This window comes from Aethalodelphis obliquidens, unplaced genomic scaffold, assembly GCF_003676395.1.
Source record: "Aethalodelphis obliquidens isolate GAN/ISIS:26980383/991018 unplaced genomic scaffold, ASM367639v1 scaffold9, whole genome shotgun sequence".
NCBI classification, from domain to species: domain Eukaryota; kingdom Metazoa; phylum Chordata; class Mammalia; order Artiodactyla; family Delphinidae; genus Aethalodelphis; species Aethalodelphis obliquidens.
In genome coordinates, this window is record NW_020837953.1 from 17,713,322 (window position 1) to 17,739,108 (window position 25,787).

At 48.8% G+C, this 25,787-nt stretch overlaps 1 protein-coding gene across 1 annotated transcript in view; it reads right to left on the minus strand.

Annotated features, from left to right (window-relative positions):
- CFAP57 (cilia and flagella associated protein 57) overlaps nt 1–25,787 on the minus strand; it is a 75,761-nt gene that overhangs the window by 17,368 nt on the left and 32,606 nt on the right. The window contains 10 exon segments of the mRNA XM_027110752.1: nt 795–888; nt 3,681–3,870; nt 6,929–7,087; nt 8,114–8,287; nt 11,863–12,053; nt 12,684–12,777; nt 14,263–14,418; nt 17,860–18,021; nt 20,741–20,914; nt 22,200–22,412. Of these exon segments, the coding sequence (XP_026966553.1) occupies nt 795–888; nt 3,681–3,870; nt 6,929–7,087; nt 8,114–8,287; nt 11,863–12,053; nt 12,684–12,777; nt 14,263–14,418; nt 17,860–18,021; nt 20,741–20,914; nt 22,200–22,412 (1,607 nt within the window).

The following is a 25,787-nucleotide window of genomic DNA, read 5'->3' on the forward strand; positions in this document are numbered from 1 at the left end:
TGAATAAATGAATGCATCGCAGGTATAGAAGGCCACGAGAAGCAAGACTGAGGGAAGGGAGGAGAGCCTGAAACAACCTGCCTCTGGAAGAATGATAAGATAAACATGCAATGTTGGCAGAGCTATGTGGAGCCGCCTGGTAGAGGACACAGAGCAAGTGTGGATGTTTACATAGCTAACGAAAGAATGTATCCCTTAGAAAGGACTGGCAGGCTGTCACAGGCATAGGGATACAGACCTGACTGAGAGGCAGTTTTCTTCAAGAAGCCCCGGGTCTAGAGGGATTAGAGGGAAGTAAATGAGAAGTTCACGTGCAGTAGGATCAACACCATCAGCAGTCAGGGCGGAAAGGGCCCTGTGTGTGCACAGTGCAGCTGAGGGGTGGCACCTAGGGAAGGGACGCTCCGTCGGATTTTGTAGGAGGCATAGGGTTTAAGGACAAGTTGGGAAGGAGAATCTCAGGCAGAGAGAACAGCCATGCACAGAAAGGACCAGAGGCATGGGCAGCCTGGCACATCTCTGCAGGCTGCAAGTGGTCCAGCCACCCCTGGACCTTGGAGGGGTGCGTGTGAGGAAGTGGGAGAGGAGCTAGAGAGGTCAGCTGAGCTGGGTCATGCAGGAGCCTGGGGCTGAGGCTCGAATGGTGTGAAGCTCGGACTTTACCCTGCCCAGAAGTTTAAATAGGTCAGAAGCTTGGCCCTTATCCTGAAAGTTCAGGGAGCCACTGACAGGTCTTACCCAAGGAGTGGCATGATCTGATTTGCACCTTAGGAGGCCTGATGCAGAGGCTGTACCGGAGAGAGTAAGACTGGAGCCAGGTAGCCTGGTCAGGAGGCTGCCGCTGTGGCCCAGGTGAGAGGCTGGTGCCCCAGACCAAGGAAACGGCCGCTGCAAGAGAGAAAGGGGCTTCTCCAAGGCCTGGGTGCCTGCAGCTGGCTGTGCCTCTTTCTCTACAATCTTAAAGTCAGCAATGACCGGATTAGGTTAGAAAGGAAGTGATATGAGCAAAGCGTCAAACCACGCCGAGAGTCAAAAGAATCTATTTCATAGAAAGATTGACATAGAAATATGTCAACTTTGAGTAGTTGGCTGGTCAGCCAGGAGACTAGCCAGTGAATGGGAACAAGCATCCCTTTCCTGGAGTGGAAATTCCACCTACTCGTCCAGGTGGTACTCATCACATTCAGAGATTCTTAGTGGGGAGCGGGGGCTGGGGAGAGGCATCTTGACCCCCACCCCACCAGGGGACATGTGGCAACATCTAGAGACATTTTGGGTTGTCATATCTGGGGGAGGGGGAGGACTGTCTCTACCTCTAGTGGGTAGGGACCAGGGGTGCTGCTAAACATCCCACAATGTACAGGACTGGCCCCCCGACAGCAGGAATTATCCACAGCAAAGCGCCAGTAGTGCCGAGGCGGAGAAAACCTGCACTAGATGAAGAAATAAAAGAGTGTGAAGTAAAATGATGAGGTTCTGGAAACTCCTGCCCTAAGAAGGAGATAGTCACGTTTCATCAAAGAGAAGCTGGAAGAGTGTCTGTGAGGGGAGGCACTTGAGTCAGGGAAGTTTTCTGTTTTCAGGCACGGATGTCTCAGTCCTACAAAGGAGCCAAGGGCTTGCAGCTTCCTGCTTGCAGGGAAAGGAACTTCACAGGAGGTCCACAGCAGGCGGGCCTAATGTGTCTGACCCACAGAGGGAAGCCACCAGGTCACAGGCCCCTGGGGAAGGAACTGGGCCCAGACATCAGCCCTGGCAGCAACTGGCACCTGGGGTGGGGCAGGAGGGGTCCTGTTTGACTCTTTCCCAAGGGGGTGGCATATTCCCTGCTGAGGATCAAAGCTGTGGTTGGTCCAGTTACTGAAGGGAAAGTGAATAATCTCTCAGGTGTGTTGCAGTGGAAGGCAACCAACCCAACCTTAAGTGCAGTTGACAAATATGTCAGATGAGGTGGGAGAAGTGGGGCCGTGACTGCCAGGGGCCTGCGGTGCATCCGCTTTCCAGGCAGGTAGGGCCCCTGCTCTTTCTCATCTTCTCAGGCTGCCATTCTTGGGCCCTGAGGTCACTCAAGAATGGCAGGAGGGCCAGAGGAGGCAGCTCTGTGGTCAGCTGGGAACATCCTTCCTTATCCCAGAGGCCAGGGAGAAAGTCATCGTCACAGGACATATCCTCTCTGGATGTCCCAGCCCTGGACTGATCCCACCACGTGGCCTCTTTTCTGGGCCTCCTGGAGAAAAGGCTTTGCTTTTCTCCACGATAGCCCTTGTGGAGCCAGTTCTAGTTGGGCCGTCGGTACACCCTGCTACCCTTTTAGCTTTGCTCTGCACAGTTAGAGAAGATGGAGGGGGAGTAGGAGGCTGTTTTGGATAGGGTGGCAGGGAAGACCTCCTTGGAGAGGTGACACATGAGCTGAGACGTGAAAGACACAAAGAAGCCAGTCGTGTGAAGATCTGAGAGCCTTCTGGCTGCAAAGGTGCTTGTCCTTGGAACTGTCAGAAAGCCTGCAGGCTGGAGCCGGGGAAGGAGCCTGGAGATATGGCTAGAGAGGCTGGTTGAGGTGGGATCACGCAGGGCCTCTGTAAGGAGTCTGGGCTTCATTCTAGGTGGGAGGAGATACCACTGGGGGTTTGCTGTGGTCTCTATGTGGAGACCAGACTGGAGGCTGGAGTCAGGACCAGAAGAGAGATGATGTAGGCTTGGACTGGAGTGATGGCAGCGGAGGGCAAGGAGGGTTGGATCTGAGATATCGTTTGGAAATGGATCAGATAGGCATCGGTGACTTGGATATAGGAATTAAGAGAAGGGAAGAACCGAGATGGCTTCCACACTTCTACGTTAAGCACCTGGGTGGATCGTGGTGGCACTGGTTGAGAAACGGGGAAACTGGACGAGGGGGAGGTCAGGACCACGCTCGTTTAGATGAACCGTGGACCCCACTGTCAGCTGCTCACTGCCCAGTGTGGGGAGGCTGACAGGTAAACACATCATAAGGAAATGCCCTGCGTACTGGGCAGAGGGGCCGAAGGGGAACACTTGTACCCCACTGGGCTCTCAGAAGACCTCGTCCCTTGCTTCTGATCTCTCTCCTCTCTGCGTCCATCCTGTTTGCTTCCCAGAACACACTCTTAATTATGCCACTCTCCTGCTCAAGAGCCTTTGATGACGTCCTACACTCCTTATCAGATGAAGTCCAAACACCATGGCCTTGCATAGGGCCCCCACCGGCATGTTTAGCCTGAGAAAAAAGCGTTGAATCCGGAGGGGTGTACTTTCTGGTGGACAGGCTGGTGGCTGAGTACACATCGCCCCCTGGTGGCTGAAGGCCCAGCAACCGTGGTCCAAATAGGTCCAAAGCCCACCCCAAGGCCCCGGGGGAAGCCAAATCCCAAAGCACTTTGCTTTTGCACCACCGAACCCCCGTTGGGCCTTCCCGTGGCTTCTTCTGCGGAGTGGATGCTGCCCACACCTTGGGAGCAGGGAGGGGCTGTGAGGAGAGCTTCCTTTCTTTTTTCTTTTCTTTAAAAAAAATTTTTTTTTTGCTGTGCTGAACGGCATACGGGATCTCAGTTCCCTGACCAAGGATCAAACCCACAGCCCCTGCAGTGGAAGCATGGGAGTCTTAACCACTGGACCGCCAGGGAAGTCCCAGGAGAGCTTTCTTTCATTCCCTCCTGGTCAGCCAGGAATGGTTGGGAAGGAGGCCAGGGGGTCCAGATGGCTTCTCACCTTTTGAATCTGCTCCTTCATCACCTTGATCTCGTGCTCTCGAGGTTCTATTTGCTTCTTCAGCTCCTTTATTTTGTAGTCAAGCACAAACTTGAATTTCTCTAGTTCTTGATTTTTCTGTTTCAGGTCATAGATTCGCTTCTCCTGAGCGTGAGAGGAGAGAGAAGTTGAGAGAGCTGCCAGGAGGTCCTGGTACGGAATCCCTTTAGGCAAAGTGCACAAATCCTGGGACCTCCTGATTGAGGAGGCCACAGACTGCTCCCCTTGCTGGGGACACAAAGGCCGGATCCCCCACCAGAGGGAACCATTGACTTCTTGGCTTCCGTGCCAGGACTACATTCATTCACTCACCCATTCAGACATAGGTTTTGGTCAACTGTGTTTTCCAAAGTTCACCTGGGCAGCATCTCCTGTCGTACATGCTCTTCTACAAGAGAAGAGCGTGCTTCTTATGCTTCTCCATCAGGAGGTGGTGTCTAATTCCCTCCCCTTGCATCTGGCTGGACTTATGGGTTGCTTGTATCCAACGAATGAAACTCAAGTGATGCTGCATAGCTTCCCAGGCTAGCTTGGAAAAGGCCGAGCAGATTCCACCTGGTTCTCTTGGAACACGTGCTCTGGGAGGCCATCTGCTATGTGAAAAGTCCTCCTACACTGAGACCTCCAGGCTGGAGAGCATGTTTGGTGCTCTGTCAACAGTCCCAGCTAAGCTCAGCCTCCCAGCCATGCTGGTCAAGGGGCTGGACATGGGGATGAAGAAGCCACCTTGGAGGCTGGTCTTCCAGCCCCCTGCTGTGGGAGTCACCCAACTGAGGCCCCACTAGGACCCAGACACTGGGGACACAGACAAGCCATCCCGTTGTACCCTGTCCAAATTCCAGACCCACAAAATCTGCAAGCATAATAAAACAGTTGTTTTTCACCACTACGTTTTGGGGTAATTTGTTGCAAGGCAATTGTAGTTGGAATGTAGGTCTATCCATTACCACACATTTACTGCACAAAGATCTTTTGCCAAGGTCGGAGATTCCACATAGAAATACGCCACAGTCCCTACCCTTACAGAGAAACACACTAGCTGGGAAAGCAGATGTGTCAACAAATGTAAACCTACACTGTGACAGGTATTGTGGAAGAGGGAGGCACATGGAAGGCGTGGTGTGTATTGAGGGTGCTGAGAACAACTTGTGTGAGTCAGGGTGGTGGTTCATGGGGACAGTGAGAGGTGAGCCTGGAGGGGAGGAGGGGAGAGAGGCAAGGGTCTTCCATGTTGGGTTAAAGAGTTGAGAATTTATCCCGGAGGCCAGGAGTTGGTAAGCTATAGCACTTGGGCCAAATCTGACCTGCCGCCTGTTCTCATAAAGTTTTTTTTTTATACTTAAAAAAAAAGTATTTATTTTCGCTAGGTTGGGTCTTTGTTGCTGCACGCAGGCTGTTCTCTAGTTGCAGCGAGCAGGGGCTACTCTTCGTTGCAGTGCGGGGGCTTCTCATTGCAGTGGCTTCTCTTGTTGCGGAGCACAGGCTCTAGGTGCGCGGGCTTCAGTAGTTGTGGCACGCGGGCTCAGTAGTTGTGGCTCATGGGCTCTAGAGCGCAGGCTCAGTAGTTGTGGCGCAGGGGCTTAGTTGCTCCACGGCATGTGGGATCTTCCCAGCCCAGGCCTTGAATCCGTGCCCCCTGCATTGGCAGGCAGATTCTTAACCACTGCGCCACTAGGGAAGCCCCTGTTTTCATAAAGTTTGATGGGAATGTAGCCAAGCCCATTCATCGATGTCTTGTCTATGGCTGATTTTATGCTACTGCGGCAGAACTGAGCAACTGTGGCAGAGACCACACTGCTTGAAAATATTTACTCCCTTGCCCTTTAGAGAAAAAAAAAACTTTGCTGCCCCTTGCCACAGGCAGTTGGGACGTGTGAAAGAATTTTAAGTGGAAGAGTGACGATAATTACAGAGTGTGGTGGCAGGGAGCCCGGATGGGAAGTGGGAAGGAAGGCCGTTAGACCCGTTAGGAGGCTGGTGCAATTTTCTAGAGGTCTTAACCTCTTTCTTGTCAAAAACCCACTTTGAGTTGGGGGGAGCAGTAAATTGGGAGATTGGGGTTGACATAAACACACTACTATATATAAAATAGATAACTAATAAGGACCTACTGTATAGCACAGGGAACTCCACTCAATACTCTGTAGTGACCTATATGGGAAAAGAATCTAAAAAAGAGTGGATGTAGGTATATGTATAAGCGATTCACTTTGCTGTACACCCGAAACTAATACAACTTTGTAAACTAACTCTACTCCAATAAAATTTAAATTAAAAAAAAAAACCCTTTGAGAATCTGTGGAGAGCTTTGACTCCTCCCTAAAAAATGCCCAGATACAAATGCAAACGTTCACTTGCAGAAATGATATGTGCGCACTGTCTCATTTCATCCTTATCAGAGCCCCTGAGGGCCGCATCCACAGGTGGGGAAACAAGGCTTGGATTAGTTGCCTGAGGTCCTGTGGCCAATTGCAGAGGCTGCCCTGGAACCTAGCTCACTAGGCTGAAACCTGCGTTCTCAACCACCCAGCAGTTGTGTCCAACTAAGGGAGCAATGGCAGAGAGGCTGGAGAGGAGGGTGCGGAGCCTGGATTTGCTCAGGAGGAGGCTATGAGATTTTGGATACGGAGGTGGTGTGCCTCACAAAATGTGATGTGTTTCTTTTAGTGTTTTGTGAGAAAGCCATCCAGAAAAATGATACCACTTTCTGGGGTATCCAGTGGTTACAGGGCCAACCACGCGGGAGTTCCTCTCTGACCAGGGGGATCACATGGGCGATGGGGTGAGTGAGTCCATGGGATGGTCACCCTGGGATGCCTGGCGCAGTGGCGAGCAGGGGCCTGGCAGTCGGCACTCAGGTTGTTACCCCAAGTCCGTCACCTATGAATTGTACGAGCCTGGGCAAGATACTTACCCCTCGGAACCAGTTTCCTGAGCTATACAACTGGGTGGCTCATGGTCCCTGGGGTTGTTGGGGGAATTGAATGGTATGTGTTTACAGCGGTTAGCCCAGTGCCAAGCACACAGTAGGTACTTCACCCCACCCCCATCAAGTTCAATAAATGGGTTCCAGGAAGGCAGGGACCCTGTCTCTTGAGCTGTGTCCTCATTGCCTGGGTCCGTCTAGGCGGGAGTTGAGGCGGGACACAGGATGTACCTTTACCTTATCCTGAATCGTCTCGTCTCTTTCCTGGATCTCCTGCTTGAGACCCAGGATGTCCTTCTCCAGGGACTTGATGACTCCTTGCAGCTTCACCTGCTCTCCCTTCAGAATCTCAGTGTCGTTGGTTCGCTCTTCAATCTCTTTCTGCAGGTTGCTGAACTAGAGGAACAAACAGCAATGACAGAGACCACCAGAGCCTGTGAACTCATCTCCATTCCTCCTGACTGCCTGTAGACTTTAAGAGCTCCCCAGCAGAATTTGGGACAGTCAGGAATTTCCCAGGGGACAATTCTGTCCGACAAGATCCAGTCCCATCCCCTTATGTGAAGAAGGGCTGTCTGCCTTAAGAGGCTCCAGAGAGACCAGTTCCCCCAGCAGATCCAGAGTCTTCCATGACCACACTGACCCTGAAAGGCTGGGATCCATGCCCCAACGAGGTTGCAGAGGTTGGGCCCTAACTGATGAGCCATCTTAGTCATGTCCAAGAAGGGAAGATGTGATTGTCCCCTGGATTGACTAGTAGTGTGATTTCTAATAGGAAAGAACATGAGCTTGCTTTGAACTTGGCTTCTCTCAGGCTAAACGTTTTGGGGCAACTGGCAATTCTATAAGGATCTATGAATTGAATGCCTCCTCACTCAGCCATCAGTGACTACAAACATCTCCCCTGCCTTATAACCTAAGCATCCTATACTCCCAATCTTTCTCCCGCCCACAGAGTCTGAACAGGAGCACCCCTGAACCCCTGCACTGAGAGCCTGAGGACACCTCCAGGTGAAAACTTTATCTATCTCACCTCCAAAGACCGCATGTCCACTTTAAATATTTAGCTCTGAAAACTCTAAATCCCACTTGCCAATAAATGAAAGCCCAGGGCGTCCACCAGTGTCATGGTGAACCTCACCGTCCCTGCAAACAGGAAAGAGGAGGGGGAGCCCCGATGGTTACCCCGTCAGACGATGTGGTAAGGATCTGTCTGCCTGTCTGGGCAGGGGGAACCCTCACACCAGCCAGTGCTGTTTTCCTAACCCGCTTGCTGGAGATGAGGACATTCACATGGGATCTTGCCAGGTCATCCCGGGGCAGAGCCGCCATCAGCCAGCTCCGTGTCCGTCTACCCACCCCATGCTTTCTCTGTAGTGAGGCCCTGGTCTGCCCCCAGGCCTCTCGGGAACAGCCTGGTACCTTCTTCCTCATGATGCCCGTTTCTCCTTTGAGCCGCAGGTTTGATTCCTTTTCATCCCGAAGCTTCTTCTCATACTTGGTTTTGATATCTTGGATCTCACGGTCTTCATCTTCTTCAATCTGCTTCTTGGTCTCTTCAAACTCGCGCAGCTGCTGCCTGACATCTTCCTGTGCCTGGCTCGGAGAGAGGGAGAGTGTGTGCCCAGGGAAGAGGGGACACGCGGCACCCTTGTGCTCAGAGGGCCTGGGACGAGGTGAACATACAAGGCCTATCATGGGGATGGGAGACCGAGTGTTAGTACGGTAGTGGAAACCAAGGCCATGGGTCCCTGGACCCTTCCACTTTCTTTCTGTCCTTCTGTTTGTCCCCCTTTCCCTACCAGATCAGGCCTTGGGCTCTATCACTTCAACCACTGTCCCACCAACATCCCCCAACCCTGTTCCACCTCTGGTCTTCTTCACACTGACACCAGCCCCCTTCTATCTTTCCCTCACTAAACTTGTGACGCTTGTAACTTTATATTTATTTGTGGAATTACTTGATTGTCTCTCCCATTAGATGGAAGCTCCTGGAGGGCAAAAACCCAGTCTATCACGCCCACCAGGAGTTCCCAGTGTACAACGCACACTGACACACAGTAGGTACTCAATAAATATCTGAATGAATGAGTGAAGCTTTAATTCCACCCTCCCCCTCCTTAATCCAACCAATCCCGTCCTTTTCACCTCTTGAATCCATCCACTTTATGCCTCTGCCACTGCCCAGGCCCCTGTCATCTCTTGCCTGGACTGTTGTCAGCCTCCTAGCCAGCCTCCTGCCTCTGGTCATGCTTCCCTCCAGTCGGATCTCATTCTCTAGTCGAGGGGAGCTTTCTAAACCACACACCTGGTCATGCCAACCCCCACTTGCAAGCCTTCTCTGGCTCACCCTTGTCCTCATGGTAGAGTCCAGACTCTTGAAATGGGTCCACAGGCTCTCAGGAGGCAGTTCCAGTGCATCTCCCTGGCCTCAGCCATCACTCCCACCCCAGGCTCTCTCCAGTGTGAACTAACTTCAGTTCCCGCAGTGTGCATGGTCCTCAGCTGCTGAGCCTTGATACCCGCTGTCCCTCTGACTCCAGCGTCTTCCCGTGGCTCTCTCCTATTCTTCCTCCGGCTCTCGGTTCAGCTATCATTTCCCGTGTGAATACTGTACGTCCCCCATCACTTTACATTATATTGTAAATGCCTGTTTGACACAGAGGCTCCTTGACGGCAGGGCCACATCTCCACCCACTGCAGTGAACACCCAGCACATATCTGGTACATGTCGGTGCTGAATGAGGAAAAGCCTAGAGCCCAGATGCTGGGAAAACGAGCTCTGCCTGGTGGAGTTTGGGGAGTGACTGGGGCAGGGCTCCTCCTTGCTCACTGCTGCCCAGGGGTGGACATTTCGATCACGGTAGAGTCAATGTCTTTCTTCTCACACTGACCCTGGTATTCTCCCAGGCTGCACGTACCATCCCTGGACTGAGTGTTTTGGAGGTTGAGTGAGACAAGGTGGTTTTAAAACTGGGCTCAGTGGCCTCCTGAGAAAGGCTTCTCTTTGCCCATCACGTCACCAGACCCTTGCTGGACAGAAGCCTGGCCAGGGCGGCTCCGACTGCAGCCTAGAGGGGCCCGCAAGCCCCTGCTCTTGGTCTGGGAGATGTTGCTAAAAAGTAGAAGCAGCCCAGCCGGTAGTAAGATGGCACTCGGGAGGAATCTCCCCAGGAAGGTTCTGAGTTGAAATCTTACTGACTCAAAAGAAGAAAAGCCTTGTCATCACTGTGGGAGGAAGGCTGGCCTCTCTCCCCTCTGGGAGGATCGATCCATTCACCCTAAAATCAGAGCCCAGCAAACCACGATGTTGCTGTGTAAGCCACATGGGCGAAAGGGGCCCGGGGGTCCTGAGAACGCAGAGGAGGGATGCTTAGCCCTGTGGGAGGGAAGGGTTAGGGAGGAATCGTCAAGGAGTTAGCTCTTGTCCTGAGTCCCTGAGGGGGCAAACAAGTGCCTAGATGAAGAAGCATCATCCTGAGCAGGGGCTCAGAGGTTGTGCAGGAAACTCCCAGAGGCTCCACATCACTGGACAGGGGCAGCTGGAAATGGGGCTGGGGAGGTGGGCAGGGCAGCGAAGGGACATTCCTCACGCCGTGGAACTGGAAGCAGGCCGGGCTCAGGTGCGGGTGGAATCTCTTAGCTCCCCCTCTGCTATCAGAGCTCAGCCTCTGCCAGGTCTGCGGGACCTCCACCCTCTACTTCTCATCACCTATATATCCCCCGCTGCCTGGTCACGCTCCCTGTTCACCGAAGACTTCTGGATGTCAACTCACCGTCTTCCCTGCCATCACCAGGCTGGTTACAGAGGATCCTAGAACGTCTCCTGGTGCTTTGCCCCTTATCTTCCCGCACCCACTCTCAGGTCCAACCCCTGGAATGGTGCCGCCTCTGAAGTCTTAAAATACAGGCCCTGCTCTCCGAGCACAGGTGACTTCTCTGTTGGGTCCCAGGTGCACCATCCCAGCTCTCAACCTCATCACGTCCCCTCGCCTGGTCGTGGTTCCTCCACTGACTCTTGGTGCCTTGCTGACCCTCTCTGGCCTGGACCCCGTGGCAGGTCACCAGCCAACCTTTATTTTCACCACCCAGAGAAGCCCCAGCTCTGGCTCAGGGCGGCTCCAGGCCTTCCTCTCTCACACACCTATTTGCTGAGCCCTGCTGTGGAATAGCGCACTGCCTGCTGGGTGAACGCCGCCAGAATTCGCCTCTCAGACCTCAGCTGTGCCTTCAGCTACAGACCTGCCCGCCCCCTTCTTAGTCACTCCCTTCCTCATTCCCTTCAAAAATCACTCCATACTTTCGTGACTCTCCTGCCCTCTCACTGTCAGCAACAACGTCTGCCAGAATTTCGTGCCAAAAAGGACACCATCTGGCCTCTCTCATTTTTCCCTTCATCTTGGGAAACGAGACATTTTGGCAACCCAACTGCTTGAATAGTCTATGACTTTGCCCTGCCTGTATGTTCTTAACCTCCTGCATTTCCCAGTCTCCTGGTTAATTCCAGCTTCCAAGCCTCCTGGATCTCGGTAGCTCCTGCCAGCCTTTCCAGACCTTGCAGGCCAGGGTGGGTGCTGTGTCTGCGTTCCCCACTGTCCCGTCTACACCCTGATGAATATCAGCCTGTGTGACCGCCTTTCTCACCCACTGAGAACCTGGCCCCATGTTTCACTTCGCTTCACCACCCAGCACTCAGGCTGGTAAACCAATAAGACACAGTCTGTGTTTGTTGAGTCAGCGCAGGAATGATTTCACTGGCTTACAATGTCTTGCAAGACATAAGAAGTTACGAAGGGGTTTCAGGCAACCACCTTTCCCATGGTTCAGGTCCCTGTTCCTCTCCAGTTCTAGAGGCTTCTTCTAGAAAGCTCTCCCCAGTGCTTAAGGCTCGAAGGTACAGTTAGGAGAGAACAATAGTTATGAACTTAGTCTATCCAAGGAATTTTAGTTTCAAAAGCTGAGCACCTCCCAGCTCAGGGAGTCCCTTGGCCGCCAGGGAAACAAACATATAAACAGCACAAAACAAGACCAAACGAAACACACTCGGAAAGGAAGGTGGGGAAGGAAATGGAGGTCAAGCGAGGCTTCCCACAGCTCTCTGGGCTGTTCCCAGGCCAGGCCTGCAGGATGGCACCGTGACAGGGAGGCACAGCTCCGCTTCCTGCGAGTACCTCTTCCAGGAGGGTGATTTTCTCCTGCAGTTTGGCCTCGTAAAACTCAGTCAGCTCCTCCAGGGCCTGGCTCTTGGTCTCATCGTTATCCCGAAGCTGTTTCTCATACTCTTCCTGCATCCTCTGGGACTTGAGCTGCAACTCCTGGTACTTCTCATATTCTAGAAGCAACTTTTGGTTGTTGCAACATTCTGGAGAGAAGCAAGGAAGGTTATTTCAGGAGGGACAGTAGCATCAGCCTCAGGGACACCCAGGGGAGCCTTGGGTGCTTTTCCAGCCTTGGGCCCCCTTCCAGCACCAGCTAGAGCTCCTGCCTCCACAGGCGAGATACAAATGCACACCTGTCTTCCTCACGGGCCCCCCACGCCATCGTCTTGTCTGGCATCCCGATTTCCTCCCTTCACCATCTAGGCGGAAAGGTTTCCAGGAAAGTGCAGAGGGGTATTTGTGGGTTCAGGGCCAAGAAGAATGCCCTGAGTGTGCAAAACGGGTACTAGTACCCCCATTTTATGGGACAGTAAACTGAGGCTTGGTGAGCTTAGGTGATTCCCTAGAGCACCCAGCAAGTCCAGGTGAATAAGGGACCCAAGGCAGCCTATCAGGCTCCAAACCCACACTTTTCCTATCTCCTACTGGCATGCAGTAGGTGTTTAATTTGTGTTTAATCAATGAGTAAATACACAGGAGCAAAAACCATGGTGAGTTCCAGGGGATAAATGTACGCTGTTTATAGACTGGGGCTTCTGCTGAATCTGGAGGACTCTCAGACTTTGCTCCCAGTCAACTGCCCTCTGCCCAGGGGCCACCACTGATGGCCTCACCCAAGTCCTGCAGTTCCCGGCTCTGTTTTTCCAGGAGGTCTTCCATGCGTTCACGATGGAGTGCATCCTGCTTTTCTTTTTCTGCTCTTAAAACCTAAGACACAGAGTAAAATGCTCTCATTTCTACACATCTGCTGAAAGCACCACCATGAGAAGCACCAATTGTACAAGTGAGAGCCTCCTTCACTCACACACATTTCCCAAGCCCTTACTTTGCACCAAGCACTGTTCTACAAGCAACATGCGAGCTATCACTTTTATTTGCATTATATTCTGCTGTGAAAATTCTATACTATCGCTATTTAGATCCTTCTACGAAATGAATCTTGTCAATGATGAGTTCAGTTTTGGACATGCACCAAATGGATTTTTGGGTGGAAAAGGTAAGGATTGATTTGAATTCTCTGTTGTCAGCACATTGCTCTCAAGGAAATCCTTGGCTATGTTAATGTATCAGCTTCTAAGAAAGTGTTTTCTTTAATGGAGCAGGAAAGCTCTTTGCAGGAAGGGGAGGTATCTAACTTTGTGCTCAGATTACAGAAGGCACCAATGTTTGTTGATTAAATGAATGAAATAATAAAATTAACTGCCAGGGTGTTTTTAGACCCATGGAGATAACATAAAAGAACAAATATCACTTAAGCAAAAAACTGGCTGTTCTGGTGAAGGGCCAGGCAGATTTGTACGGAACAGAGAAATCATTCTGGGACAGTCCTGGACCATCTTTAACTACAGGAAGGCCATTTAGACTATATATTTTTTAAATTAATAATTAATTATTTTATTTTTTGTCTGCGTTGGGTCTTCGTTGCTGTGCATGGGCTTTCTCTAGTTGCAACGAGCGGGGGTTACTCTTTGTGGTGCACGGGCTTCTCATTGTGGTGGCTTCTCTTTGTTGCAGAGCACGGGCTCTAGGCACACAGGCTTCAGTAGTTGTGGCATGCTGGCTCCGTAGCTGTGGCCTGCGGGCTCTAGAGCGCAGGCTCAGTAGTTGTGGTGCACAGGCTTAGTTGCTCCGAGGCATGTGGGATCTTCCCGGACCAGGGCTCAAACCCGTGTCCCCTGCATTGGCAGGCGGATTCTCAACCACTGTGCCACCAGGGAAGCCAATTTAGACTAATTTTATTTAACCTACTGACAATTCTGAGGTCAATATCCTGCTAGCTCTTCTCTTTCCATACTTTATTTTTCTTGTTACTTTTCATTTTGCTTTTAAATAAGTTTCTCTTGACCACAAAGGTAATATATTCTCATGGTGGAGAATTTGGAAAGTATAGAAAAGCATAAAGAACCAAATTTAAACTATCCACAATCCCAGCTTCCAGAGATAATCACACTGCTAGCTATTCTCTTAAAAATTGTTCTGTGTGTATTTATTTTACATCATTAATAGCATTCACTATAAAGAGTTCTATATTCTGCTTTTTTTCCCACTTAGCACTTTGTTGTAAGCATTTCTGATGTTATCAACTATGCTTTAAAATCGCACATTATCATATGTCTTATTGTTTGAGTGTGTGCCAGTTGTCTTGAGTGAGCAGGAAATTTCTTGTTATTCGCCGTTGTTGGTTCAACAGACCTGGTTTTTCATTTCCAAGGACTCCATTTCCTGGAGGAACTTGTCTGTTAGTTCCTTAACCTTCTCAGAATAGTTCATATCCTTTAGTCGAAGTTGATACTCATTCTCCATTCTTAACTCTTCCACACGAGTCTTCAGCTCCAACATAACCTGAACCTTTGGGAGAAGGACACAGAATCAACAACAATCACAGTGCGGGTGAATCAGACTATTTAAACCCGTGGCCTTGAGCTCTCTGAGACCTACAGCTCTGCTCAGGCTCCAACGCATGTGTCATCTTTCTGCACAAGGCACACAGACCAGACACTAGGAGAAATAGGAGCTTCTTCCTCTACCCTCAAAACGTGTCATCAGTGAGCTCCACTGTGCAACAGGCAGCATGCTAATAACTCACATCTCCTTCGGCTATGCTTAGATGTCACCTCAGTGAGGTCTACACAGACCACATGACTTAATCCTGCTTCCTTCGCCTTCCCATTCCCGGCACCTCTGACTCCCCCCACCCCCTTACTCTGCTCTACTTTTTTATTATTCCCTTAAATCTCGGCACTTTTAAATGTTACTTATTATTTTAGGGTCTTTTGTTTTCATCCCCCACTAGAATTTAATCTCCAAGAAGGCTGAGATCTCTGTTGGTTTTGTATGCTGATGTACCCCAAGTACCTAGAACGGTGCCGGACACAGAGTAGGCACTCGAAAAATATTTGTTGAATCATGATTCCCGACCCCATGGAACTTACAGTCTACTGAGACAGCCAAGGAGACATAACATTACCAATTGTGATAAGTGCCCAAAGCCAAGGAGTGTGCACGCAGGCTAGGGTAGAGAAGGACTGAGGGCGGATGCACTGGTTGGGGGGTCTGCATAGTTCAGTGGGGGACGGTAAGGGCCTGACCAGAGGTGGGGAGCAGAGCAGAAGGGAAAGATTCCAGAGAAAGAGATTTTAGGGAACGTGGTGCCTGATGGGTCGTGGGGTGAAGTGAGAGGACTGTGGATGGAGACCGTCTCCCTGGCCCAGACAATTCCCTGAGGGTTGCATTGGCCTGTCTTGCTTCACTGCTTTATCCTGGGAGCCCAGCACAGGACCGGCACTAAACAAATATGTATCAGATGAATACATGGCCCTGGGGGCCCGCCGCGGACGAGTGGGACACATTTTGGTGGGAATGACCTGGTTCTGACAGGTTGCATTGGAGGCACCTGCTCATTGCCCTTCTCCATCCTTCTCCACATTGCTGCTACACAGCAGTCCCTTCAGACACAAATCTACTGAGTCATCCCCTAACTTAGATCATCAGTGGGGCCTTAGGAAGCATTTCCAAAGTCTAAAACATGGTGTAAAAGGCCCCTCACTATCTCTCTGTTTCACCTCCAACGCTTCTCTCCGGCACCCCCTCTACTCTCCAGCCCCACCAGCTAGGAGCATCCTCCCCAGAGCATCCCCCCTCGTCCGTTTGCACACACTCATTCCTCGGGGTGGAAGGCCCTTTGCAACTTGTTCTGGAGGCTCCATTCAAGGCTCACTTCCCCTGGCACCAGCTGGCCTGGGTCAGGGTCCCTTCCCTGTGTTCCCACAGCACAGTTCCTTCATAACACTCGTTACACACTTGGTTCCCTTTTAAAATTTTACCTATACTTCTTCCCATGATATAAGCTCCAGGACCATCTATGTCTTTCATTTCTGTAATCCCAGACCTAGTGCAGTGTCTGGTACATAGCACATCTTTCTGCAAATACTAGTTAGGTGCATGAATAAATGAATGACTGAATGAGTGGGTAAATCACGATAGTTACATAGAATGTCATAGAATGTAAAGAAAAAGAGAGAGCTGGGAATTCTGGGCAATGTGGCTTTCAAGGCCAATTGAAGGAAGAGCCAGGAAGGGAGCTGGGGAGGAACAGTCCGAGAGGCACACAGGCAATGATGTGGTGTGGTCTCTTGGAGCCCGAGAGAGAAGGGAATTTCAAGAAGTGAGCAGAACATACACTAGTCACTTCCAGCTTGGCAGCCGTGCTGTCAGGCCTAGCTGGGGGCTGGGGGCTGAGGTCAGGAGTCAGCCCAGACACCTCAGGCTTTTGGTGCAGCCTGGTGTCTCCTACTTGGTGTCTTCCCCTCCCCTCTGAGAAGAAGAGAGAAAATAGAGAAGAAGGAAGAGGAGGAGACACATTTGCCTGCAGGAGGTCAGACTCTTAACTCTCACAGCCTCTTCCTCAGCCTTTCCTCCTACTTCCCTTTCCTGCAGAAAGTTCCAGGGAGCTCTAGGAGGGCTCTCCAGCCATCGCCAGGGGCCTATCATCCTGCTCTGGGGCCACTGTGGTCCTGCTGGTTTCGCTTGTCTCTGTCCCTCACTTGGAGTTTTTTTTTTTGCGGTACGCGGGCCTCTCACTGTTGTGGCCTCTCCCGTTGCGGAGCACAGGCTCCAGACGCACAGGCTCAGCGGCCATGGCTCACGGGCCCAGCTGCTCCGCGGCATGTGGGATCTTCCCGGACCGGGGCACGAACCCGTGTCCCCTGCATCGGCAGGCGGACCCTCAACCACTGCGCCACCAGGGAAACCCCTCTGTCCCTCACTTGACTGTGAGTTTCCTGATCACAGGGCCCATCCTGTCTTCTCCCACATGCATCCACAGTGACCAGCAAACAGTAGGTACTCAATGAATGCACTTTAAACTCTGGATGAACAGCAGTGAGCTCGCAGCTGTGCACCCTCTGTGAGCCCCGTGAGGTTACCACCCAGTCGGTTTCTCCCTCGGGGAGCGCAGCACTCAGAGCGCTGAAGACACATCTTAACGGACTGTTAGCTGCATCAACAGGAGGGCAGGTGCTCTGAGGTCACGATTAGGAGAGTGCGCTCCAGATGAAGTCTGGATTGGAACTCTGGGCCTACTCCTAATTAGCTCAGTGACTTTGGACACGTCACCCAAGCTCTCCAAAACCATTTTTTGAAATGTGGGGAAAACAACAGTATCTTCTCCATAGAGATATTGGGAGATTTAAATGAGAAAATACTTATAAAGTAATTATCACAGTGTCTGCTTCATGGCTGACCTAAAAAAAAGTTGGTGGTTGGTTATTATTACTGTTATTGTTTTATTATTGAGAGGAGTGGGTTTCAGGACTGTTTTATAAATATCTCTGTTTTCTTTTTAAAGAAGTTTCCAGATACCAGCAGTTATTAAGTTTCACAGATACAACTGGAATATACAAGTTTGTCACTTTAATTTTGTAAATATTTATCGGAAATATTTATGTAAATATTTATTTACGCCTTGCACGAGCTGGAAACTGCTGGTCATACAAGCAAATTATATGTCGTGGTTCCTGCCCTCAAAGAGTAGGAGAGGAAAGATAGGTCACAGGCTAGAAGCAGAGCTCAGCGTAAGTCAAGACGATCACGTGGCAGAAGGACAGGTGGGGTGGGGAGGACACAGAATGCAGCGGTGGTGGTGTGGGCGAGCATGTACAGGGAGCTGTGGGGGTCTGTGCTGGGCACAGGGGAAGCCGGGCTAGAGAAGGGCTCTATGCCGGTCCCAGGACTTTGGATGCAGCCTGGTATGGAATTTCCATGTCCCTCTTCACTAGATCCAATTCTTACCTTCTCTTCCATGTCCGTCTTGGTAACCAGCACCTCTTCAGCAAAGCCCACCTCCCTCTGTCGCCTGATTCCCGGACCATCCTTATCAAAGACCTTCCAGGTGAACAGGCAGCCATCCTCGGCGACGCTCAGCAGGAACTGGTCATCAAAGGTGAGCGACATCTGAGGAGACAGAGCATGGACAGGAGGCTTTCACAGGCCGTGGAGAGCAGGACTGAGCCAGCTGTTGTGCAAGCCCTCCCTCCATGCCAGCCTGGGTACAGCCTCCTGGGGAAGAAGACTTTATCTTAGAAAAGGCATGAGACAAGAACCGTCACGGGCTTCTGGGAATGAATAAAAGAATAAGACTATGTATATGTTCTCTGTGGATTTTGAATCTTTAGAGTCAATTATTATGTACACTATATAAGAACTCTCAAAACTTAGCAGTAAAAAACCCCGATAATCCAACTAGAAAGTGGGCAAAAGACACAGAGACATTTCACTGGAGAAGTTATACAAATGGCAAATAAGCACATGAAAAGATGTTCAACATTACTAGCCATTAGGGAAATGTGAATTAAGACTATGATGAGATGTCACTATACACCTATTAGAACAGCTAAAATAAAAAATAGTGATAATACCAAATGCTGGCAATGATGCAGAGAAACTGGATCTCTCATGCATTGCTGGTAGGAATGGAAAACAGCTTGGTAGTTTCTTAAAAAAATAAATGAACACACTTGTAATATATGATCCAGCAACAGTATTCCTGGGCATTTACCCCAGAGAAATGAAAACATGTCAACATAAAAGCCAGTACATAATTGTTCATAGCAGTTTTATTTGTAATAGTCCAAAACTGGGGGAAAAAAAATCAAATATCCCACAAGAGGTAGATGGTTAAACAAATCACGGTACATCCTCACCATGGAATTCTACTCAGCAAAAATGGAATAAAGTATTGATACATGAAATAACTTGCATGGAGCTCAGGGTATTATGCTGAGTGAAAAAAGCTCCTCTCGGGGCTTCCCTGGTGGCACAGTGGTTGAGAGTCCGCCTGCCGATGCAGGGGACACGGATTCGTGCCCCGGTCCGGGAAGATCCCACATGCCGTGGAGCAGCAGGGCCCGTGAGCCATGGCCGCTGAGCCTGCGCGTCCGGAGCCTGTGCTCCGCAACGGGAGAGGCCACAACAGTGAGAGGCCCGCGTACCGCTAAAAAAAAAAAAAAAAAAAAAAGCTCCTCTCAAATGGTCACATACTGTATGATTATTTATATAAAATTCTCAAGATGTCAAAATTATAGAAATGGAAAGCAAATTAGTGGTTGCTGAGGACTAGGTATGGTGTTGGGTGACTATGAAGGGTAGCACGAGGAAGCTGCTGTGGTGCAGGAATAGTTCTGTGTCTTGCGTGCAGTGGTGGTTACACACATTTATGCATCTATGTGAAAAAATGATACAGAACCCCACACATAATGTACCTGTGTCAGTTTTCTGGTCTGACACTGTACAGTAGTTACATTAGATGTAACTATTGGGGGAAATTGGGTGAAGGGCACACAGGACCTTGATGCTATCTTACAGATTTCCTACAAATCTATAATTACTTCAAAATAAAAAGTGAAAAGTAAAGAATCAGCTATGGAAACTGTCCTCTCACAGTCACCAGTATGTGTCAAGAACCTTAAAGATGGCAATGCTCTTTCCCTCAGGATTCGCTCTCTGCCTAGGCATTTAGCCTTAGAGAATAATCAGAGATGCTCAGAGAAATCTATAGGCTAGGATATTCATAAGTTCATGATAATTTAAATGCCCAGTTGTAAGAGAAGAGTTAAATAAGTTACGTTCCATCATTGTGATAGGATATTTGAATAGCTACTAAAATCATGCTTTTGAGGAATATTTAATCATACAAAAAATGCTTACAAGAGCATAAATTTAAAAAAAGCAGTCTACAAGAGCATACGTACAGTATGGTCTTAATTTATTTAAAGCATATGCATAAAAAAGTAGAAGAAGATGCATCACTATATTAATGATAATGCTATTATGAGGATTTTTATTCCTAAAATAAACATGTATTGCTTTTATAATCAGAAAAGTAAACATCTTATCCACAAAACTTAGTAGCTCTGAAGCGAAAGGGGGGAATATGTGATAGTAATTTACTTTGGACCCAAGACTCATGCTCAGTATAGGAATGTTCCAGTTTATAATGAAAAAGCCTTTCCTAGTAAAGATGGTGTCTGCAGGCAAGCCGGTGTAGAGTTTGGGACATAATTCAAAACCTCAGGTGTTGGTACTGTTCAGTTGGGGATAAGAGAGGCGAGGAGGGAGAGAAAACATATTTTCCCAGTGCCTGTTCTTCAGGAGCCCATGTGTACATAGACACTGCTTTTTTACAAGGGGGAATGGAAGGACAATTTACAAATGTGTGCTCATGCTATGACCCCCGGGGACCGGTGGGGGCTCATCTCCTGGGCCATGACTCCTTTTAGTCCAGAGTGACTCTGTGGAGGGCGAGGAGACCTGTGAGCCTTTAGTAGCCAACACTCGGCAGCTGGGACATGAGGGCACTGGCTGTGGTCAGGGGGCCTATAACATCTCTCGAATGGCCCATAATTATGCGAAATGTTATGATGAACAATCTTGTACCTCAATCTTTAGGTGCATCTCTGATTACCTCCTAGAACAAATTCGTGGGAGTAGTTTAAACAAAGAGTATTAAGAGCCAATAAATGTTTATTGAACATTTGGCTGGAGGAATAAATAAAGGGAGAGAAAAGATGCTGGGAGATTGAAGGGATAAAGGTGGTATGTGGAGGGCAGGACCAGGTGGATCTATTGAGAGCTGGATCTGGGACTGGGCTCTAGGGGAGACGGTTGCCCTCACCTTGGTGATAGGACCGCAATGGGCCTGGTACTCGTTGAATTGTTTCTGCAGAGGCAGCGGGTACTTCATTGCACGAATGGTTCCCACCGAGGTGCCCACAAACAACATGTGCCCGGAATGGGAGGTGACGATGGCTGTGTAGGTTACACCAAATGCTGACATCTCTCGAAGGACCTGGAACACAGCCAGCTCTGTTCAGGGTGAGGGGCTTAGCCGTGTACCCACTGTCCCCACGTCATTCTCCTCCTTGCTTCTAATAGCAAAATTACGGCAAGTTCTGGATTTTAAAATGTGTTTTTTCCATTTGTTTAAGCATCTGGCATACCGTCCAGCACATAAGGGGCACAAACTAAATACTTCTTGGCTGCGTGACCGATGAGTAAGCAGCTCAAGGAGTTAGGAATCATACTAAAAAAGGGAAACCTTCATAAAGCATGTGCCAAGCAGTGTTCTGTGGCTTTTACAGGTTGTAACTCATCCAGTCCTCACAAAAACCCTTTAAAGACGGTGAAACAGTCACAGAGATACTAGGGAAGTTGCCTCAACTCAACCACCTCTTAGGTAGCAGTCAGGCTCCCAGGACTATGCTCTTGACTGCTATTCTAACCATGTATCTCAAACTAAGAATGGGATGTGGATCATCAATTTATTTAGCAAACATTTATTAATGTCCATTATATACACAAAAAACTATTCTATCAGGGAATTCATTCATTACTTTGCTCTTTAATTCACTCATCAACCCACCCACCCATCTAGCCACCAAATATTTACTGAATGTGTGCTGTGGGCCATGCACTGTGCTAGCTCGTAGGGATACCAAGAGGTGTGAACCATGGCCCTGCCCTAAAGGAGCTTTGTCCTGGTGCGGCACTGTGGAAGCCACCACAGAGTCAGGACCGAGCTACTTGGGGGCCCACTGGAGAGACACCCTACTCTCAGCTGGGCTTGTGGAGAAGGACACAGCCACAGTTGCAGGAAGTGTCTTTGCTGAGCTCTTCTCTCCTCCCTCAACTATTTGGAGTCAACGTGCTAATTCTAAAATTTCAGAGTAGTTTGGGGATTTCCAAACAAATATGGTAGCAAGCTTAGGTGATAGCAATAACTAGAGTTCTGTTTTTACCCCACGAAAGCATGTGCAGATCAAGGGTTAGAGCACAGTTTAGAGATGCTGCTGACCTCCATCCCTGGAGGGTAGGAGAGAAGTTACAGAAAGCAAGCAAAGTAGAAATGGAAAAGGGCCTCACAATTTAACCCAGTCAGTTGGACGCTGGGCAGGAAATTCCAGGAGTAACAATTACTGAGCTAACCCTATAGGAATGAGGAGCCAGGTGTTATCCCATGAAGAAGGGACGCTGTTCTCACAGGCGCCCTTTCCATCCCTTTCTGCTGTAAACACAGGAGGCTGTCTTCTGCAAATCAGGGCAGCAGCCCAGAGGAGGGACAGGGGCAGACTTACTGAAGAATCTGCTATCTCCTTGAGAGTCTGGTCTGATCCAACAGCAAAGATGATTTTGCCATCAGGGGAGATGGCAACACAGTTGTAACTGCAGGACTTGAGCACACATTCTGTCTCTCTCTTTCCTGTGGACAGATTCCATTCATATACAGCACCATCTGTGCCACAAGAAATCAGTTTGCTATCATCTGTATTCCATGCAATTGAACGAATCTATGGGGGATGAAGACATACCCAATTAGGAGTGTACACACACACACACACGCCTTTCACGGAAAGGAGGATAACTTTTTAAAAAATTTTTTTGAATTATTATTTTTAACATCTTTATTGGAGTATAATTGCTTTACAATGGTATGTTAGTTTCTGCTGTATAACAAAGTGAATCAGTTATACATATACATATGTTCCCATATCTCTTCCCTCTTGCGTCTCCCTCCCTCCCACCCTCCCTATCCCACCTCTCCAGGCGGTCACAAAGCACCGAGCTGATCTCCCTGTGCTATGCAGCTGCTTCCCACTAGCTATCTACCTTACGTTTGGTAGTGTATATATGTCCATGTCACTCTCTCGCTTTGTCACAGCTTACCATTCCCTCTCCCCATATCCTCAAGTCCATTCTCTAGTAGGTCTGTATTCCTGTCTTACCCCTAGGTTTTTCATGACATTTTTTTTTCTTAAATTCCATATATATGTGTTAGCATACGGTATTTATCTTTCTCTTTCTGACTTACTTCACTCTGTATGACAGACTCTAGGTCTATCCACCTCATTACAAAAAGCTCAATTTCATTTCTTTTTATGGCTGAGTAATATTCCATTGTATATATGTGCCACATCTTCTTTATCCATTCATCCGATGATGAACACTTAGGTTGTTTCCATCTCCGGGCTATTGTAAATAGAGCTACAATGAACATTTTGGTACATGACTCTTTTAGAATTATGGTTTTCTCAGGGTATATGCCCAGTAGTGGGATTGCTGGGTCATATGGTAGTTCTATTTGTAGTTTTTTAAGGAACCTCCGTACTGTTCTCCACAGTGGCTGTATCAATTCACATTCCCACCAGCAGTGCAAGAGTGTTCCCTTTTCTCCATACCCTCTCCAGCATTTACTGTTTCTAGATTTTTTGATGATGACCATTCTGACTGGTGTGAGATAATATCTCATTGTAGTTTTGATTTGCATTTCTCTAATGATTAATGATGTTGAGCATCCTTTCATGTGTTTGTTGGCAATCTGTATATCTTCTTTGGAGAAATGTCTGCTTAGGTCTTCTGCCCATTTTTGGATTGGGTTGTTTGCTTTGTTATTGAGCTGCATGAGCTGCTTATAAATTTTGGAGATTAATCCTTTGTCAGTTGCTTCATCTGTAAATATTTTCTCCCATTCTGAGGGTTGTCTTTTGGTCTTGTTTATGGTTTCCTTTGCTGTGCAAAAGCTTTGAAGTTTCATTAGGTCCCATTTGTTTATTTTTGTTTTTATTTCCATTTCCCTAGGAGGTGGGTCAAAAAGGATCTTGCTGTGATTTATGTCATAGAGTGTTCTGCCTATGTTTACCTCTAAGAGTTTGATAGTTTCTGGCCTTACATTTAGGTCTTTAATCCATTTTGAGCTTATTTTTGTGTATGGTGTTAGGGAGTGTTCTAATCTCATTCTTTTACATGTACCTGTCCAGTTTTCCCAGCACCACTTATTGAAGAGGCTGTCCTTTCTCCACTGTATATTCCTGCCTCCTTTATCAAAGATAAGGTGACCATATGTGTGTGGGTTTATCTCTGGGCTTTCTATCCTGTTCCACTGATCTATCTTTCTGTTTTTGTGCCAGTACCAGTACTGTCTTGATTACTATAGCTTTGTAGTATGTCTGAAGGAGGATAACTTCTTACGTGTTCCACTAGACTGAGGCAGAATGTCCTTTCCTGGTACATGCCCTTCAGTAAACACTAATCATAGCTTTGTGGGAAAGTTAACATTCTATTTTCTCATATGCTTGCAAAATACTGAAGATGAAACATTCCCATTTCCATTTCACTTTATGAGTGTAAAGACGGAATCATAATAGCTCCTCTAACGCTACAATCAATCATTGCTATGTTTTACAAAACCTTTTTATTTTGAAATAATTATCGATTCACAGGGAGTTGCACAAATCGCACAGAGAGAGGGTTCTTCCAGATGGCAGAGTAAGTACCTCAGCTGACCTACCCCCTACACAATAAGGTAACTGTTAAAAACGATAAAAACAGTTATTTAAAGTCTTTGGAAATTGTCCTAAGGGCATGCAGCAAATGTAGAAACATTCGTTCAGGAAAATCTCCTCAATCTCAGTAGGAACAGAGACTGTGGCATATGAGCCATAATCGGCTCCTTTACCCTCTTCAGCTTCAAACACTTTATTCCTGTGTACTCTGGGCAGGTGTGGCTCCCTTTCCCCCTGGATCTCAGTCTTTGGCTATGGTTTCACCCTGGGAAACCTGCTGGTGTTTCTTATCCCCACCTAGTAGCTCTATTCCAGGCAGGCGTGGCCAAGAAGACCTCATCTTCCTTCCCCCAGCCAATTCCCACCTGTTGGTGGAAGCCCTACTCCAAGTGCAGAAGCACGAGAGTACCGGTGCCCCGACTGCCCTGCCCCAGCTAACTCATAGGGTGAGGGTTCCGCACCATGAGGGGGGAGCTGAAAAGATGAGGGATTCCACCCCCTTTCCACCTGCAAGTGCCACTCACGGAGTAGGGATGTCACTCTTGGAAAAGAAGGTCCCTACCCCTGGCTCTGGTGCAGTGGAGCAGGGGTTCTTCCCAGAGGGAAGTCAGCCATAAGACAAAGAGCCCTACAGCTCTGCCTGAGGAGACTGACTTATTTGGAACAGAGCATGGAGAATTCCATCCACGGGCATCATCTAAATCAATGGAAATCTAGGTGGAGGGCGATTAAGAGAAGGCTGGTAACTCCTTGATATAAGCAAGATGGCAGAACAACAGAACTGTAATAGAGAGGACAAGGGAAAGAGACAGTCAGGAGAGCCCTTCTGGGATCATAGACAACTCTGGGGATCGGGAAGGCTGTATGTACGTGCAAGGCTGCACCCACTCAAGAGCAATCAGAGCAGGATATGGGGAACACTTGAAAGTATCTCCTAAGCTGCACAATGACTCATTATCACAGGGCGGAAGCATCACAGGCACAAGGGGTTTAAACACATCTGACCAAACACTAACTGAATACTAAGCTCCTGACCCAGGGGCATTTCCCAGGAAGTCAGGCTTAGAAATCAAACCACGCTTATGTCTGGCAGCCTGGAAGGCTGTGTGCATGGCTAAGGCTGCACCCTCTCAGGTACAATCAGAGAGGGAATCTCCAAACTGCTAGTCTCTGGCTAAACATGGAGCAAAAGCATAAACTCAATGAACTGTGACAGCAGCCTCTAAGCCAAACACAAATCCAACAGTAAAGGGTGAAAATCTAACTGGCTAAGGGGCCTTAAGCACTATCTTAGGTCAACCCAGGGGCAAGCCCTAGGTAGCCAGGCTAAAAGATCAAAGTAGAAAAACATCCGAGCAGAGACATCCGAGGCTGCCCACTATA